The 17,281-nt window shown below is 42.6% G+C and overlaps 1 protein-coding gene across 2 annotated transcripts in view; it reads right to left on the bottom strand.

The window, feature by feature from the left end:
- AGRN (agrin) overlaps positions 1 to 17,281 on the bottom strand; it is a 352,404-nt gene that overhangs the window by 217,339 nt on the left and 117,784 nt on the right. For both annotated transcript variants that reach the window (XM_069948832.1, XM_069948833.1), the window contains exon 3: positions 2,143 to 2,190. In XM_069948832.1, the coding sequence (XP_069804933.1) occupies positions 2,143 to 2,190 (48 nt within the window). The remainder of the gene's footprint in view (positions 1 to 2,142; positions 2,191 to 17,281) is intronic.

The raw sequence follows: 17,281 nt of genomic DNA, 5'->3' as shown, positions 1-17,281 counted from the left end.
CTACTTCTGGATCTGTGCCAACACGGCCCACTAGCTCTGCCCGTCACTTGGGTAAATACGGCATGTGGTGGCCAACAACCTTGCAATGTTGAAGGGGATGCATAACATGAAACCATTGGTTGGCACATGCTGACCTGGCTCGTCCCCTTCAAACCTGGACAAAGCTATCAAGCTGTAATGCAATGGACCTAGAAAGTGGCAGGTAGAATTTTTAGATGCTGCGATAACTCCTTTAAAATCTTATCCATTTTCCTGCTACTATAGTCCTCTTTGGGTTTTGCCTGCACAAATCTAGAGGTAAAATCTGAAGCAACCCTGGACTATGTGAATTTACCATAACACTAAGGGCCCTATTACACATAGTGATAATTGGCCGAATATTGTTCTATGTAAAAGAGACAACGATCAGCCGATGGCAACGATCATCGTCTGATAGCCGATTTAGGTTTGGACCTAAAATCACTGGGCGACGTGATGCACGGCTGACGATTGCCGACACACCTGACACCTTACCTCTCCCTGCTCCCGGTCTTCTCTCCCCCGCAGCTCCCGGTCTCGGCGGCAGCAGTGTCTAAGCGGCCTGTCAGCTTACAGGCCGCTAAGACGCTGCTGCCATCGGGACCAGGAAGCTGCGGAGCACAAGAGAGAAGACCGGGAGCAGGGAGAGGTAAGGTGTCAGGTATTTGGGCAAGGGCTGTATGGACATCACTAACGATGTCCATACAGCCCTTACTACCTGATTATCGGGCCATCTAATAGGTCCAATAAATGAGCGCCCAAGAAGATTGGCATTCGTTTACTAAAATGATCGGGCCCGTGTAATAGGACCCTAAGGGTACGTTCACACTGAGTAAAAGTGAAGGAACTCCGCATAAAGCCCCCACCACGGGCTCCGTTCGGAATCCCGCCTTCCTCAATGTGTCAATGCAATGCCTCGGTGGACGCTCCGTGCGGAATTCCACCACTTTTACTCAGTGTGAACATACCCTTACAGAGATAACTAGAGGTATCATAACTAGAAGCGGAGAAGCCATTTTGACCTCAAAAAATATTTCTTCATTGTCAAAACCGAAGATGAGAAAAGCAACGCTGGTTTGTACGGCGCTAAGGAGAAGGGAAATTTCATTGCTTTTGCCTTGTTTGAAGGCCCTTTAATAAGTCACGTTATCACTACAGGGAATAATTGATTTTAATTTAATTTTAAAAAGAAGAGTAAAAAAAGAAATGGATCTTTAAATCAATAGAGCCGTCCAATTTCATTAATTTAATTCATTGCCCAAATCTATGTTCAGTCTTAAATACAATTACATAGCAGCTCTCAATCATCCAACCATATGTTGCCACCATCCCACAAACCTTTTAATGGTATTGCATTAGCATACGGGATTTAATTAGAAAATGCTTGCATTCCATCATCATAGGAAGCCACATGGAAAGTGGTGCACATACGCACCCAACCAGACCTCTGGGTATAGGTTACTGCAGTAAGTCACTGTATATAGGGTCAGGGTGGACTCTGGTTTTGAAACAGTAATGGTTCCTTAAGAGAACAAGGGCCACTGCATTTGCTGACACTTTTGCCGCTAAGCCTTATATTTTACATGGGTTAAACGATAATAATCCCCAATGATGGACATGACCTGTATTTGCAAAATCAATGAGGACATGCTCGTGGCTGCAGATTAGAATGTCACAATGATTTCCTCCGGCAGTCCCAAGGTCCCCACCTCTGACACTATATATAATACATGACTGGTTGACATAAATAAATTTATGATACATCTTCAGCGTGTGTCAAATCTGTGCTAAGTACACTCACGTCCATCTTATTCCACTGTTATAACCTGTTCTGTCGATGTATAATGTCTAAAAATGAACATACAACTTTATCTGGGCACCTTCCGAACCCTATTAAATGATGCCATAGCGCTCCAATTCTTGAGACCCCCAGGTCATACTTGAGAAAGATGATATTTCTATACATAGTAACATAGTTTGTAAGGTTGAAAAAAGACGTTCGTGATTCCAGTTCAGCCTATTATCCCGCCAGATAAAAGAATCCTATACAAGATACTTCAGTCTCTCAGCGATACAGTACTATGACCAATCCAGCTCATTGTAAGAAATAAGTGGGGTACTCACCATCCTGTAATGTGGGTTGAGGGCTTTGAAAATGATTGCCTGGTTTATCTGAAATGAAAGAGCAAATTATATTTCAATTATACATAATACAAGACGAAAATATATAAATGACTGAAACATATTCACTCTATGTGGAAAATAGAGAAAATGAAGCAGCAAAGTCAGATGTCATTGGGGGCATAACCATAAGGGATGGTGGGCATGTGCCCATGAGCTTAGTGTTCTTTTACAAGGCCCGACATGGGGCCGAGCAAGGATGCAGACGAGCTACAATCAGCAAGATCAGAGCTTGTTTGCAGTGCCTTCACATGGCACAATTAATACAGAGTCCGGGCCGCACGAATGATCTTTGTATCGTTTGTGCAGGAAAGAAAACTAAGCAGTGCATACTTACCTAGCATGGTTCTGTGTGATCTTACATCCCACTCTCTGGCTCTCCGGTCCCTGCTGTATCTTCAGGCCGCCTCCTCCTCCAGAATGATTGACAGCTAGAGAAAGCGGCAGCAGAGCAGGACGGGAGAGCCGGAGGGTGTGAATCCAGATCACACAGCAGTGCTAGAAATAAGTATGTATTACTTGTGATCTGGAAACTGACAGTACAGATATATGCATATCCATGTTGTTAGTTTTCCTTTACTATAGGTCGTACATCCACAAGAAGATGTGCGGTCAATACCAATAAATTTTAAAGCATTACAAAAAATGCATTTAGCCAAGGATCAGGTGTTTTCCCGCTCCTCAGCTGATCGCTGTCACTTTTACACGGGCCGATCTTTGGCTGAAGGAACATTTTTAGCAACACTCCTGAACAATAATCGGCCGGTGTAAAAGGACCTTTAGTGTCAGGGGTGACAAAATTGATAAAGTTGAAAAAAGTCCATCAAGTTCAACCTATAACCCTACTGTGTTGATCCAGAATAAGGCAAACCCCCTTATGAGGCAGATGCCAATTGTCCCATACTAGGTGCACCAACATGGAGACGCAACGTGTATCTGAAAGTTAACAGAACTCTACAATGCTCTATCTAATGTCAGATAATGGGCACTTGGCAATAACATAGACAACTGCTACCTGTTGTGTAGAAAATCAGCCTAGCAATCAGTTAATATGTAGGTAGTAATAGCAATAACCAACATACAAAACATAGAAAATGAACCATTATTCTGTAAGGGTAAAAATATGTGTTCTTTCTGTGTTTAGAGCTCCCCAGCAGGAGGTTATTTAGCAGATATTCTATTCTAAGCCCTGGACGTACGTGTCTGAAAGTCCAACTGGTCAGACGGCAGGGGTGACACAGCGGAACGAAATAATATCTCTACGTGTGAAATCTAAATTGGTGGGCAGTCACACTAGACAAACACTCCTATACAATAGAGGTGATTAGAAATAAAAAAAAATCATTCTAATAACATACTGTGTATCAGCACTTAAAATATCACTCTCTGGGTCACGTTACCACGAGGCGCCGCTGATCGGTGAACCAAGACTAGCAATGCGGTTAGAAAAAAGAAATAAAAAAAAAAAAAAAAAAAATTCTATGTTTAACAAAGCGAGTAGATATTTGATGCCATATTTCATTATTACCTTTGAAAATGCTAAGTGAGGTATGCTCTACCTACTGTGCAAAAAATAGAAATCTAAGGATGGACTGCTGGTTTAATCAGTCTTATTTGGACTTATCCTATATAAAGCGTCGGAATAAGAAGGAAAAAAAGCAGACATTTGCATATTGAGAATATTGTGCAATTGTTACTGGCTGTAAAGAGATATGGAAAAGAGAGAAGCGAGTGGGGTGGGGGGGACGCCAGGCATTGTGCCAATGCACAGTCACTCTTATATTATGATCAAGTGATTATTGAAGGCAGGAGGAAAATAAATATTTCTGGCAGATATTAATCAGCTATTTAAGAATTTATTTGCCAGCCAGGAGGCGAGATAATGCCGATATCATTTTTAATTGTGTTCTCTTTTCAAGCTGCAAACAGGGATTCACTTTTCTATAGTCGAGTTCTGAACTAAAACCTTAATTTCACCAGCAACTCTCAAAGGAACACAATGTATCTCGGCGTCTCCGCTGCGCGTCTATAGAAAACACAGTTACAATTTCCATTATGTGACGCTTATATTTGGTGGGGAATTTCATAGAGAGAAATGAGACGTAATGACAGATGCATTATTAATGCACTTATTTCCCAGCAGCATGACGGGAGGCTGTTCTACGGTACTTAATACTATTTTGTCTTGTGACATATCCGCCTAATGCAGCTCCTGGAAGTCCCTTGTTGGAGAGGGATATGCTTGTAACTGTAGATTATACAGAAAATAAGATGATTGGTCCCAAATAAAACATTGATGGGTTTCTCTATGCTCCTGGTCATAGGACACGTATGTGCGTTGTCGCCTCGGGAGCGGGGCACCGGCACTACAAGAAAGATGAACTGAAAATGTAGAGGGATCTGTCAAGAGTTCAGTTCAACATTTCCCTTTTTCAATATATTTATTTAGTGAGTTATCCTGAGACTCGTAAGATGGGGAGAACTAGCTGTTCGGTGGGAGTCTGACCACTGAGCGTTTCATCAATCACAAGAAGGAAGGTCAACTGTCCCAGTTGTCCCCTGCGTGAATGGAGTTGAGGCATACATGTTTGTCCCCCGCTCCATTTACTGTCTACGGTTTGGCACATGGCAAATTTTAGAAGCCCCTTAGGAAGTGAAAAGTATGATCTGTGGGGGTCCCAGCAGTAAGACCCCCATTGATCTAATAGTTATCCCCTTTTCTGTAGATAGGAGATAACTTTTTATCTTGGGATAACCCCTCTAAGAATGATTTTTAAAATATGGGTGGACATGATACGACATAGTCCTGAACCCCATCTAATCCCAGTTTGTCAGAGCCAGGCATCTGCCACTGAGGTTGGGTTCACATGGCTTCCATTTGATGCACTGTATGCACTATGAAAAAAAAAAAATCTCAACAAATAGAATAAATGGAGGCTTTGGTGGCTGCCCAACAATGGCATCCATCGCCCTTAGAATAATATTATACACATTGAATAGATTCCTGTATAGCCTATTGGTGAGGAAGGATGTTGTTAGGCCCTGTCTGACGCATTGGTCACCCATAGGTTATTATAGCATCTGTTTAATGCGTATGTCATGAAAACACTTCTTTCGATGGATGCTTCCACTCGATTCTTTTCGAGTGGAAGAACTGGTAGGCTAATATGGCATCAGTTTAACATATACATTACTTTTTACACAATACATCCATAGAAACAGTATGGTCTACTACTCTTTTCCATCCCTAATTCTTAGTTAATGTATATCGGCCAGACAAGGGACAAAAGGACACCCTTTTAGCCTCCCTCTGACTGTTGTAGTCATATAGAGATGTGTAGCGTATTTCCCCATCTACACTCTAAATGGAGGAAAAAATGCAGTAATTACCGATCCGTACTGATGCGTTTGTTGATCCCTCGCTGTATACATATTATAAGTAAAGCATGTACTTGTGAAGTGTGCATGATAAGATGACTGCACAGTTAAGATATTTCACTGGCACCAAGCATGACTGCACTTATAGTGCTGCTGATCTGTCAGATAGCTGGATAGCCTCTAGGCTAATAGGAGTCTGCAATGACATTTGCCAAGGACTCTAATATTCATTCAGTACCCCATTACTGTTTTAGCTTGCCACATACCCCTATGATAATCCTTGCCCCAAGCACCAACATCATTGAAGAAAGTTACATAGCATGTTGTTCTACACAATATTGCAATGGGTGGAAGTAGAGAGAGTGTTGTCCAGGCCCCAGCACCAAACATAAACAGACCGTACTTACCTCCCTCGCTCCCCCACAGTCTCTGTCCCAATCTCCAATTTGCTTTACTTTCTGGTTCTGGAGTTGGCAGGAGACACTGCCATCAGCCAATCACTGGATGAGGTGGGACACTATTGTGGCCAACGATTGGCTGAGGGTAAGTGTCTCAGGACGACCTCAGCACCAGGAAATGGAGCACAGTGGAGACACAGCATTGCTGTGGGCAAGAGAGGAAGCTAAGCACTGTCAGGTTGCGTCCCCCCCCCCTCCCCCCCCCACACACACAGCCTGGGTATATTTATCTAAATAAAGCTTTTACTGGACAACCCCTTTAAGGACACCCTTTTTTACCTACTATACTAAGATCTGGCCAACCTGAATCTGAATAAGCTTTGGGCCCTCCATAGCAGCTGGATGAGATACTTGTCTCAATGATACATACACCCTCGCTCATGTAGCTCCAGTGCTATAGCATGACACTGCTTTACTTGAAGTGCTCCCTGACGATTTGGGGACATTAGTTACTGTATTCCGTGAACAACTAACAGGAATATTGTTTTCTACATCTATAAAAGTATGTTGTTGTTGATCAGGACAAAGGAGAGCTAAGTGCTTGTTTGCTTAAGCACATATACCATTAGACACAATGTCTACCAATATGCCGCTAGGCATAAATACATGTTCTGATACAAACTCTCATAAATAAGGTCTGTCAATGCGATATGTGAGCCCGTCTATAGAGGGGAATAGTTTAGTATTACACAACTACTATCATAAGCAGCAACCACTGTAAGTCTAATGGTGGCCATACACATTGGACAGAAGTAGATTAATGGTTAAAACCCCACCTGATGAATGATAGTCTGCAAACACAGCCACACATTGTGGTTCACAAAAGGTCAAACAAGCCATATTTAATCAATAACACCGGGTGAAGGACACACTGGGAACATTTGTTCCAGAGAGATCGTTCCATGAATGACAGATCATTCACCTATCGGCTTCAAATTTAGAGGGTTTTTCAGGATTAGAACAAAAATAGCTACTTTCTGGCAAAACAGCGCCACCCCTGTCCTCAGGTTGTGTATGGTAATTTCAATTGAGCACTATTTACTTCAATGGAAAAATTGAAGAAAGCAAGCAGACATTTTTTTTCTAAACCTTAATAACCCAATAGCCTTAATAGCCATCCACTCAAACTTAAAGGGAACCTGTCACCCCCGGTGACGGGGTGACAGGCTCCCAACCCCCCGTTAGAGCACCCTATACTCACGTGATCCCGCCGGGTCCCGCTTCTGGAGATGGTCGGGTCACGGAGATATTGGCGCCCGAAGCCCGGCGTGCACGCTCCTCAGATGAGTCCAACGCTCATAGAGAATGACGGAGCGCTGGACTCTCCTGTCATTCTCTATGAGTGTTGGACTCATCTGAGGAGCGCGTGCGGGGGTGACAGGTCCTCTTTAAACAGTGTGTGAACATAGCCTTTTTGTGTTTTCAATCCACTCCTGGTTTTGGTTACAAAATCTGAGCAAAAACACTGTGTGGGAGCATAGCCTTAAAGTATCACTGTTGTTTCTTTTCTTTTTTTTCTTTTTTTTTTGGCAGAAATCATTAGTACAGGTGATTTTAGAAACTTTGTAATTGGGTTTATTAGGCAAATATGCCACTATCTGCAATGAAAAAGTCCCCCCCTTCCTCCTCTCTCTCATTCACTGCTCATTATCTAGAAATCTCGACTGGTTTACATCACTCGAGTTCAGTCTAACCTATGGAGAGGGAAGGGCAGAGGAGGGAGATTAGTTGGCAGCAGAGAGCAGAGAACAAAGGATTACACAGCGGGACCTGTATAAAAGCTGCTATTCAGAGGTCAGAGAGGTCAGTGCTGCCCTAAGAGGAGATAGCCTGGTGATGTAGCTGTAAATTAACTCTTTGTTGTCCTGTTTTGGTGCCTCATCTCCCTCCACCCCTCCCCTCTCCATAGAAAACAATGAAGACGGGGGGGATTCAAACTGCTTTTCCATGATACAAATGCATATTTCGGCTAGTAAACCCCAACTACAAAGTTTCTTAAAATCGCCTGTACTATTGATTTCTGCAAAAAAAAAAAAAAAATGTAAACGACAATGACACTTTAATGTGTATGGGCACTTTAATGGGTTTTTGGCAAAACCCCTTTTAGTCATGTCTCCCACTCAGGATTTTATTAGCCAGGGTGTTGAGCAGCTATACAACACATCTATTACTAAAGAGAACTGAACATATCAATGTGCTACATGGATATCCCATTGATTTCAATGTAATGCTTTATTTCCCCTGCAGTGGCGCTGCAGGGAGATTGATCACTTGCCAGATTCCATCAGAGTTTACTGCTCTCTCTTTCTCTCTCTACACACAGAAAGATAGATAGATAGATAGATAGATAGATAGATAGATAGATAGATAGATAGATAGATAGATAGATAGATTTATAGATTTCCTGGATCTTATACAATGTTATATAAAATATTCAGCGACAGCCAACACTCTCTTCTCCAATATACTGGGAGAAACATGATACTCCAGGTGGGACCACCTTTCATTAGAACACACGACAGTAGAGATGCTGCATTACTAAATTATTTTGATGAACACCAATGAAAAGGCAGATACACTAAGCAATGACATAGTAAACACATCAATAATGCACATCTCATTTACTTTACTGGCTTATGCAACAAATGAAATCTTAATATGAGTGGTATGCTATAGAAAATCTGTGGCCAGACCATACAGTCACATTAGGCTCATCTTACAGATGATCTTTGGAAATACCAAAAGCGTAACTAACTACAGTCACGCTGATGATGGGGGGACCTACAAAAGTGAAGGGGTCATTCAAATCAAACAATCATATCAAGGCATGACCTATGTACTCTACAGGGGTCAAACTCGAGTCCCTCCAGCTGTTGCAAAACTACAATTCCCATCATGCCTGGACAGCCAAAGCTATAGGTTCTTCCACCTGGGGTAATAATTCTGCCCCCAAATTCTTGGTGATAGAGTTTCTCATCCATGCTGACTCCCCATTGGAGCCTCATACTCTACTCGGGACACAAGACCAGCCAATCGCATTCTATCCCATGCATATTGCTCTGCTAGGGGCTGCAATCAGTCAGTTTTCAATCATCGCTAACTCTAAGGGTCCATTTACACTGAAGGATTATCCGCCAAAGATTTGAAGCCAAAGCCAGAAACAGACTATAAACAGAGATCAGGTCATAAAAGAAAGCCTGAGATTTCTCCTCTTTTCAAATCCATTCCTGGCTTTGGCTTCAAATCTTTGTCAGATAATCTTTCTGTGTAAATGGACCCTTAAAGGTTCTTGTTTGGAAGCATTACATCTACCATAGGTATAACAACAAATATATAGTCACTGGAAACCACTTCTCAACATCTTACAACAATATCTGCCTGGTACTAAAACGTGACTCTATCTGGACGTCAGATCTCTTGGCTCCAATACGGCAATACAAAAACTGCCCAGCAGAGGTCCTAAATCGCTATAGGTAAGGAGATCCTACTGTATTGTTCCCAACATCGAGTCAGGGACTCATATGACTGTGTATGATGGAGTAAAAGGAGGTTATATAAATATTTGTATGTGCTTTTCATGTATGGCGTCAGTTGCTAGAGTTCAATCATCTATCCATTGCATTTTACTTTTAATATACTTTGAATATGCATTTTATGCATTAAAGAATGATCCTATTAATCTAAGCCCTTTCCCATATGTTCTATAGGGGGGATCATAAAGACACTGGAGATAATACGGCTATGACAATATAATCTAAATAGGACCCTAGTATTTCCCACAAAGCAATATATAAAAAATATATGATATTAATATGTTTTGCCCCAAATGAGAAGCCAGAAATATATATGCATTATGGTCCCATGGTGATCCTAGGCTTAGATGGCTATACAATAGTGAGTCACATTGTGAAGATTCATTCACACAACATGTGATTCCTGAAAGGTTAGCAAAGAGCAAGCTAACAAGTCTGCAATTAATAGAATGCCTTTAAGATCTCGTGGTGTACAGGGCGAAAGAAACTAGGTCAGTAAACCAAGGGTGGAAGCACCTCCCATACAGAGCTAAAAAAAAAAAGACACAACGGGTATAATGAGTGGGATTCGTAAGTCTCAGCACACACACACACACAAGCCATGAATAGTTTCCAAGAGAAGCAGGCAATGAATGAGCAATGATTTATCTGACCCTGGAGTATTGGTCACATTCACTCCCCCATAAACCTCTATTGCACAATGCTTAAATACTCAGAATGGTTGATGGGCTTTTGGCAGTGGCCACACCTACAGTTATTGAGGAAGAGAAGAACTGCAAATCCGAGTGTCGAAGTGGCGAGTAGGATGAGGCAAATGTTACATGGGATCATAAAGTAGCGAACCACCAGAGAGACTTTATGTTGGTAGATCCGGTCCCGCTCAGAGGCTTGCGCAGGGTAGTGGCAGCCAGTCATGGCAAAGTCTCTTTGGGGGTCTATCTATGGTCTCCACAAAGCTTTCTCCCAATCCAGTTTTACATCCTCATTCTAAAAGTCCTATAGGCTTCAAATATATAATAATGCATCTGTTGCAAAACTACAAAAAACAACCCCAAGTGGTCATTTCCTCAGTTAGGATACCATGTCAGCAAGAGTAAGGCCACGTGTGGTCGAGAAGAACAACAATTTCCTTTTGGCAATCCTCAAGTTCCAAACATACGTGGTTCTCAAACACCTTGGACTGTGTGAGGTTCCTAAATCCCATTCCAGTAAATGCGGAAATAAATAAGGGTATATCCAATGGTGACTACAGATCAGAGAAGCCTCCAGGTAGTAGATGAAAGGGCACAAAAGCCGCGCTGTGTTTGTAGAGATCCCGCTTGGAAATTTATACAACAAATATTCCTTGAAGTTCTCGAGAAAAATCTTTGCATTTTAGATGGGAACGCCGACTCCTGCTGCAAGCAGAACAAAAATCCATTCCAAGATGTGAGAAAAGCAAAGGTGTAAGAAATCGCTGTGGTCCCTTCACTCCCAGATGAGATGGTGAGATTTCCACCTACTGCTGGTACATCACAGCATAGAGGAATTAAGCCTTAAACTTCACGTACTCCAGAAAGCATGGTCTTATTCCAAGCTGAAAAGTCCCTTTCTTTTTCTTATAGTGTGAAAGTTCCTCGTCGATACTTCTTGCTTCTTCTTTCTAACTGACTCCCCGGCAGTCCATTTTATCAGCAATACACAAGTGCCATCCTTCTTCCGATGAAATACACTGCTACTTTATTTTCACTCCCCCGTTCGCCTTCCCCCCCTCTTGACACAGGCGGAGGAGCCCACCCCCTCCGTTAGTGTCACCCCCACTTCTTTTAACACCAGCAACACAGTTTCGTCACTGCGTTCTTCAGTGGTCTTCTCAGGCAGCTTAACAACCACCTCTCAATATCTACCGTCAAGGGAAGAAGAAGAAGAAGAAAAAAAAAAAGAATAGAAAAAGAGTTCAGGCTCCCGTGGCTCATCAAATGCCGGTCCTCGCAAAAGAACGCTCACCCATTCATCAGCCAGGCAGGCACAGAAAATTAAGAGAGAAAGAGGCGAGGGGCAATGTCTTGTGGGGGAGGGCTGGCAGATAACTAGAGTCTCATCAGAAAAATGTATGACAGAGGACCAACGCTCGAAGCTAAATGCAAGCTTACGACCGCACTGTGCCAAGCGAATACAGGCAAGTTTCTGTCTAGGTAAATATGGTCTCACCTGCAGAGCTTCCCTTCAGTACTACGCACGTAGACTCCTCTTTACAGTCATCCCAACGCTTTCGGGATTCACTTCTTTTTTGCCAAGACAGTTGTTGGTTGTAAGGATACTCTAGGACTTTGACAATTCTCCGTTTTCAAGAAGGCTTGGGCAGGATGCTCAGCTTCTCATGCCAGTAGCAAAGTGCTGGGTTGGGAAGGCGGATAGACTCCTGACAGGTCCACTACTCCCACCGACAGTAAGACTGTAAGGGGACTGGGGAATCCGGATGGTGTTAGACTTTCCCCTGTGTTGTTCTGATGACTAGCTCTCTCTGTTACGCTGGGAAAGAAGCAAAAGCCGGATACACTACAGTACTAGACAAAGGGTAAAAGCTTTAGGGAATTCTCTTCACAGCCTCCTCAGGGTCCCTGCATGTGCATACAAAAGCAAAAAGAGGGGAGGGGGCTGAGCTGCTGTGTGACAGGGGGCGGGGGGCATTGCTTCACCAGTGCTCTCCCTCACACAGCGTGCTCCAGTCACCGATCTATCACACAGTGTATCCCATGCAAATGGAGCAGACTGACATGTGCAAACTCCACCAACTCCACCAACATCACTGGAAAACTCTTACTCTGCACAATCTGTTATCTGTGCAATAACCCAATCATCTACCTCACGTCCGTCCAGGAAATATTCATCTCCACAGGGAGCAGCTGTATAATTATAGAGATTAGAACAATATCTTATAACCTGCTTCCTCAGCTGCTCCATACTATTCAGAATTAACATCTTCTGTGAGTCCTCCATTTTCCAATGAAAGTTTAATTCAGTATTGTGCATCCTATCCCCATCTTATAAGGTGCCCCACTGATGATTAGAATAAGGGGAGGCAGTGCTGGTGTAATGTTGTGTCCCTGACCACCCAATTGTGCAGGGAAGAGGAGCTGGCCCCATTCACAGGAATGGGGCCATGATGGATCGCCCTGCATTGCCTATGGTTGGGTTGCACAGTGATACACCAATGCTGTGTCCCATTCTTTCCCACCATCTGTGGGGGTTCCAAAGGTTAAATGCCAGCTAATCATAAAGTGATATGCCATGACTCAATGTGTTACACCAGTGCTGGGTCCCCTTCATTCTCACGGGGGTCCGAACAGCCAAATACTGTACCCACCCATCATAAAGTGATACGCCATGCAAAAAAACGGATGAAAAATGGATGAAATAACTGAAGCATTTGCATGCATCTGTTTTTTCCATTGACTTCTTTTATTAAAGAAAAAAAATGGACCAAAACACATCAATTTCTTTTAGCATATACAAAAACGTGGTCGACTACATTTTTGTGTACGCTAAAAAACGGATGTGTTTTAATCTGCTTTTTGATCCTTTTTTCTTATAATGGAAGTCAATGTGGAAAAACGGATGTACACAAATGCTTCGGATTTTGTTTGTTTTTTTGCATTAAATGGATAAAAAAACGGATTGCAAAAACGCAGTCTGAACCCAGCCTAATACATGGACTGTGTCCTCTCTGTTCTCATGATTGTGGGGGTCTCATTGTGCCATCACTTTAATGACTGAAATGAAACAACATCTTTGCCACCAGATTTCCACCCCTCTTACCATTCTTATAGCTACTCTGTACCCACAATCTGACCCTCCCAAACCGCAGATACCATCAGAAAGCTGCTTTTAACCCTAAGATCTGTTCTGGGGTCCGTTCAACTGGTGATGCAGTTATTGTCATAAAAAGCAACTTTTAAACTGGCAGCCCTGTGTCAAATTGACATGGCCTAGAGTGTGTGTGCCCTAGGATTGCAACACCCCTCCGGCCCTCCTCCCCATCCTCCTCATCACTAGGAAAGCTACCTGGCAGGATTTTTCCTATTCCTCACCTAAACACTGCACAGGTGCCTCAACGATCCAGCTCATGTGCCGTGTTTACACAGGTGATGAATAGGAGAAATTGTTCTTGGTTCCTAATGATGAAGAGGGTGGGGAAGAGGGCAGGGGGGCATTGCAATCCTAGGGCATAGACACTCTAGGTCACACCAATTTGACACAGGACTGGAAGTTTAAAAGTTGTTTCTTAGGACAATAACTGCATCACCTGCCGAACTGACTCCAGGACAGATCTTGGATTAAAAGCAGCTGAGAGTACAGAGTCACTTTAACCAGGACATATTTTTGGGAGAAACACTCATATCTAGTATAATATATCCTAATGCTACAAAGAAGTGTTCTCTGCTTTATGGCTCTCCAGCTATTGCAACACTACAACTCCTATCATGTCCTGATGAGAGTTGTAGCTTTTCCAACAGCCGGAGAGCCATAGGTAAAGGAACACCGCTATACAGACAACCCTGGAGGCGTATAATCCATAGAATCTTATTTAACACAGGCACACGATAGGATATAGCCATGATCTTTGAAGAGTGGTGTAAAAATATATTACTCCTACCAGGAAAACTCTCTGCAAAGGTCTCCCCATGATTTACATTTTACTGTACATTTGTACGGCTGTAGCCTTAATGTTGTCCGCAGTATATATAGAAGGTAATAGATAAAATCCTGACATTTGCTGTAATGTGGAAACACCATTTCCAGGTTTGCCATAAACAATGCGGCTACGATCACATCAGACAAGTATCCTACATACGGTGAATACATCAGCATATCTGCAGAATGGTATAGGAGCATATACCTAAGCGTTCTGTGTCAATTGATTTTAATGGACTGAAGAAAGTATACTATGCCTGGTCCATTTCCGAGCAGCTGAAGTTTTTTTGCAGGTGTCAAAGGTCTCACAAAATACTGTAACTGTATATGCATGAAAATGGACAGAATGTAGTTACTAGTTTACTACATACAGGCTGTTAAAATCAATTGACATGGAAGTACAATGGAGTATATATCCCCCATACTATTCTGCTGGTTGGCCGATGTAAAAATGTATGTAATGATCTTATGTAATTATAGACTAAACCGCAATTTCCTCATATATACAGTACCAGACTACAGCTGGTTGGTGGGTCCACTTTGTTGCCCCCCGCCCCCCAAAATCTAGCATTCAACCAATAAGCTTGTATTTATGGCTCATATGAACATACGAGAACATTGCTTGCAAAGTTGGAAGCTCAAACCAGAAAAAAATGTATGGAAAAGAACATAATGAAGGAGATTTATCAAAGCTGGTGCAAAGCAATAATGAAGGGTTCCCTATAACAACCAATCAGATTCCTTCTTTAATTGCCATAAGGGCCTCTGAGAAATCAGATTGAATCTGATTGGTTGTTTTCACTATCTTTGATCAATTTCCTGCATTACGGCCTGACCCCGCATAGTGCTAATAACACATAGCCCATTCATCACATACAGTAACTATAGCATATCTACATACCCGTATTGATCCCATTGACTTTAGGCCAGGGATGGGCTCTCCAAACCACAACCTGACATTTCCCATTCATAATTAACTAGAAAGCCAGGCCCGGCCAATTCAGTCTTTACTAATTTGATGAGGGTTTTTTTTTTTTTTTTTCGTTTTTTTTTTTGGCTGAAATGATTTGCCCAGCTGCTGGATTTAGTGAAAGGAATAGAAATTGATCCCTTTAATCAACTAAAACCTCGGTTCCAACTAATAGATGGACTTGTATTGACTACAGACGTCTGTCGCTTTCATCTACATCTGCGAACAAAAAGCTAAACAACCCCCCAAAAGAAAAAAAAAACATTTAATAAGGGACCCTACAGGTCTATTATCATTGTGTCAAGAGGTCCTTCTGTCCCAGCGGGGACCTGTAAAATAAAGGCAGCCATGTGCGGACAATGAAATGGCCCAGATAAGTGCGTGTTCAGCTTATCTCCCTCCACTATATATATTCAGGCCAAACACGCTCGCTGTGAATTTGATACAGAAAAAGGCAAACCTCCACGTTTTGGTGAATTGAATAGGAGGGGGAACAACATAGGAACACAATGGAGCTCATTACCCGCTATCTCTGTGCATGACGGCTGCTACATTCAGTACCAGTCACCGTGTCATTATCAGCTGGGCTGGGAGACCTGAGTGTATATCAAGGTTGCATACACTTCTCCATCACTGGCGGAGTTCATTCTAGGAATGGGGGGTTGCTATAATGTGAAAGGACCCCATATAACTCCTGCTGTTCACGCAGGTTTTGCACTTCCATCTATTATTGCTATTACGGAGACATTTTGCAACAATGAACCTACAGGAAATCTTATTTTAATCTCCGAATCGCTGAAAAGCTGTCAAACTTCCAATTTTATTCTTAGAAGGGGGGCAAGGCGTCGAGTCGGTGTATGTAACAATGCACGTCTTCATTTTCAGGGCTTGTCAATCCTGTACTCAGGGGAACGGATTCTCTAATTACTTTCACAAAGGAGAATGGGAGTTGTGGTAAAAACAGCTGAGCCAGAAAACGTGCTGATAAATTCCTAGGTTTAGGCGCTGTTCACACCATGTGCTTTATTAGGATTTGAATGTATATTTATGTTGATTTTTATTCTTGCAATTCTGCTGATTTGAAACATAGCAAAAAAAATGCATGTATGAAAGCATCAGGAAAGAACCATGAAAAAACTGAAAAAAAATGAACCATGTGAACACAGCCTTACCTATAACACATATAGTTAACATATAATCTGGTGGCATTGCCTATTAGCAATGGCGCCCATTGTTAGGAAATGGACCAAACATATTAAAGGGGAACTATCAGCAGGTTAGGAAGGTATGTCTCTCACGTTACACACCGTTGTGTGTGCCTCAGTCCAATGAGGAGCACTGGGGAACCTGTTAGGAGCACTGCCCCCCCCCCCCATAGAACCGATCCGCCCCGCCCCCGGCCAGCCTGCTCCATTCATTACCATTAGAAAAGAGGAGGGTGGGCGGGGGCTGATTGGTGATATGGGGGCGGCCAGTGCACCTAACGTTCTCACCGGACCGTGGAGCAAGAGACTAACTGCACCAGAACTGCATATGTAAGAGACATACCGTCCTCCTTGACATCTGTGCAATAAAGACATATCAGCAGGTAAGATTAGTGTAGCCTGCTGATAGTTCCCCTTTAAGGTTAATGCTTTGCCAAAACTGTGGGTGCATTTTTTGTACTGTAATCTGCATAATACACTCCATAAAATTTATAGCTATAGCAGAGCTGAATTTATATAAGTGTTACCCAACCTGTGGCTCTCCACAGGTCGGAGGTCACTCGTATACAGTATAATTAAAGAGATTTCCTGGATAAAAACTTTGGGGGAGATTTATCAAACATGGTGTAAAGTGAAACTGGCTCAGTCACCCCTAGCAACCAATCAGATTCCACCTTTCATTCCTTACAGACTCTTTGGAAAATGAAAGGTGGAATCTGATTGGTTGCTAGGGGCAACTGAGCCAGTGTCACTTTACACCATGTTTGATAAATCTCCCCCTTTTACCCTATCCAAAAATCACTGTGTGTATGGTGGGGGTTTGACCCCAGGACCCCAACAAATCTAATATATTATTTATTTACT

Source organism: Dendropsophus ebraccatus, chromosome 12 (assembly GCF_027789765.1).
Source record: "Dendropsophus ebraccatus isolate aDenEbr1 chromosome 12, aDenEbr1.pat, whole genome shotgun sequence".
Lineage (NCBI taxonomy): Eukaryota > Metazoa > Chordata > Amphibia > Anura > Hylidae > Dendropsophus > Dendropsophus ebraccatus.
This window is presented reverse-complemented; position numbering and strand designations above follow the sequence as displayed.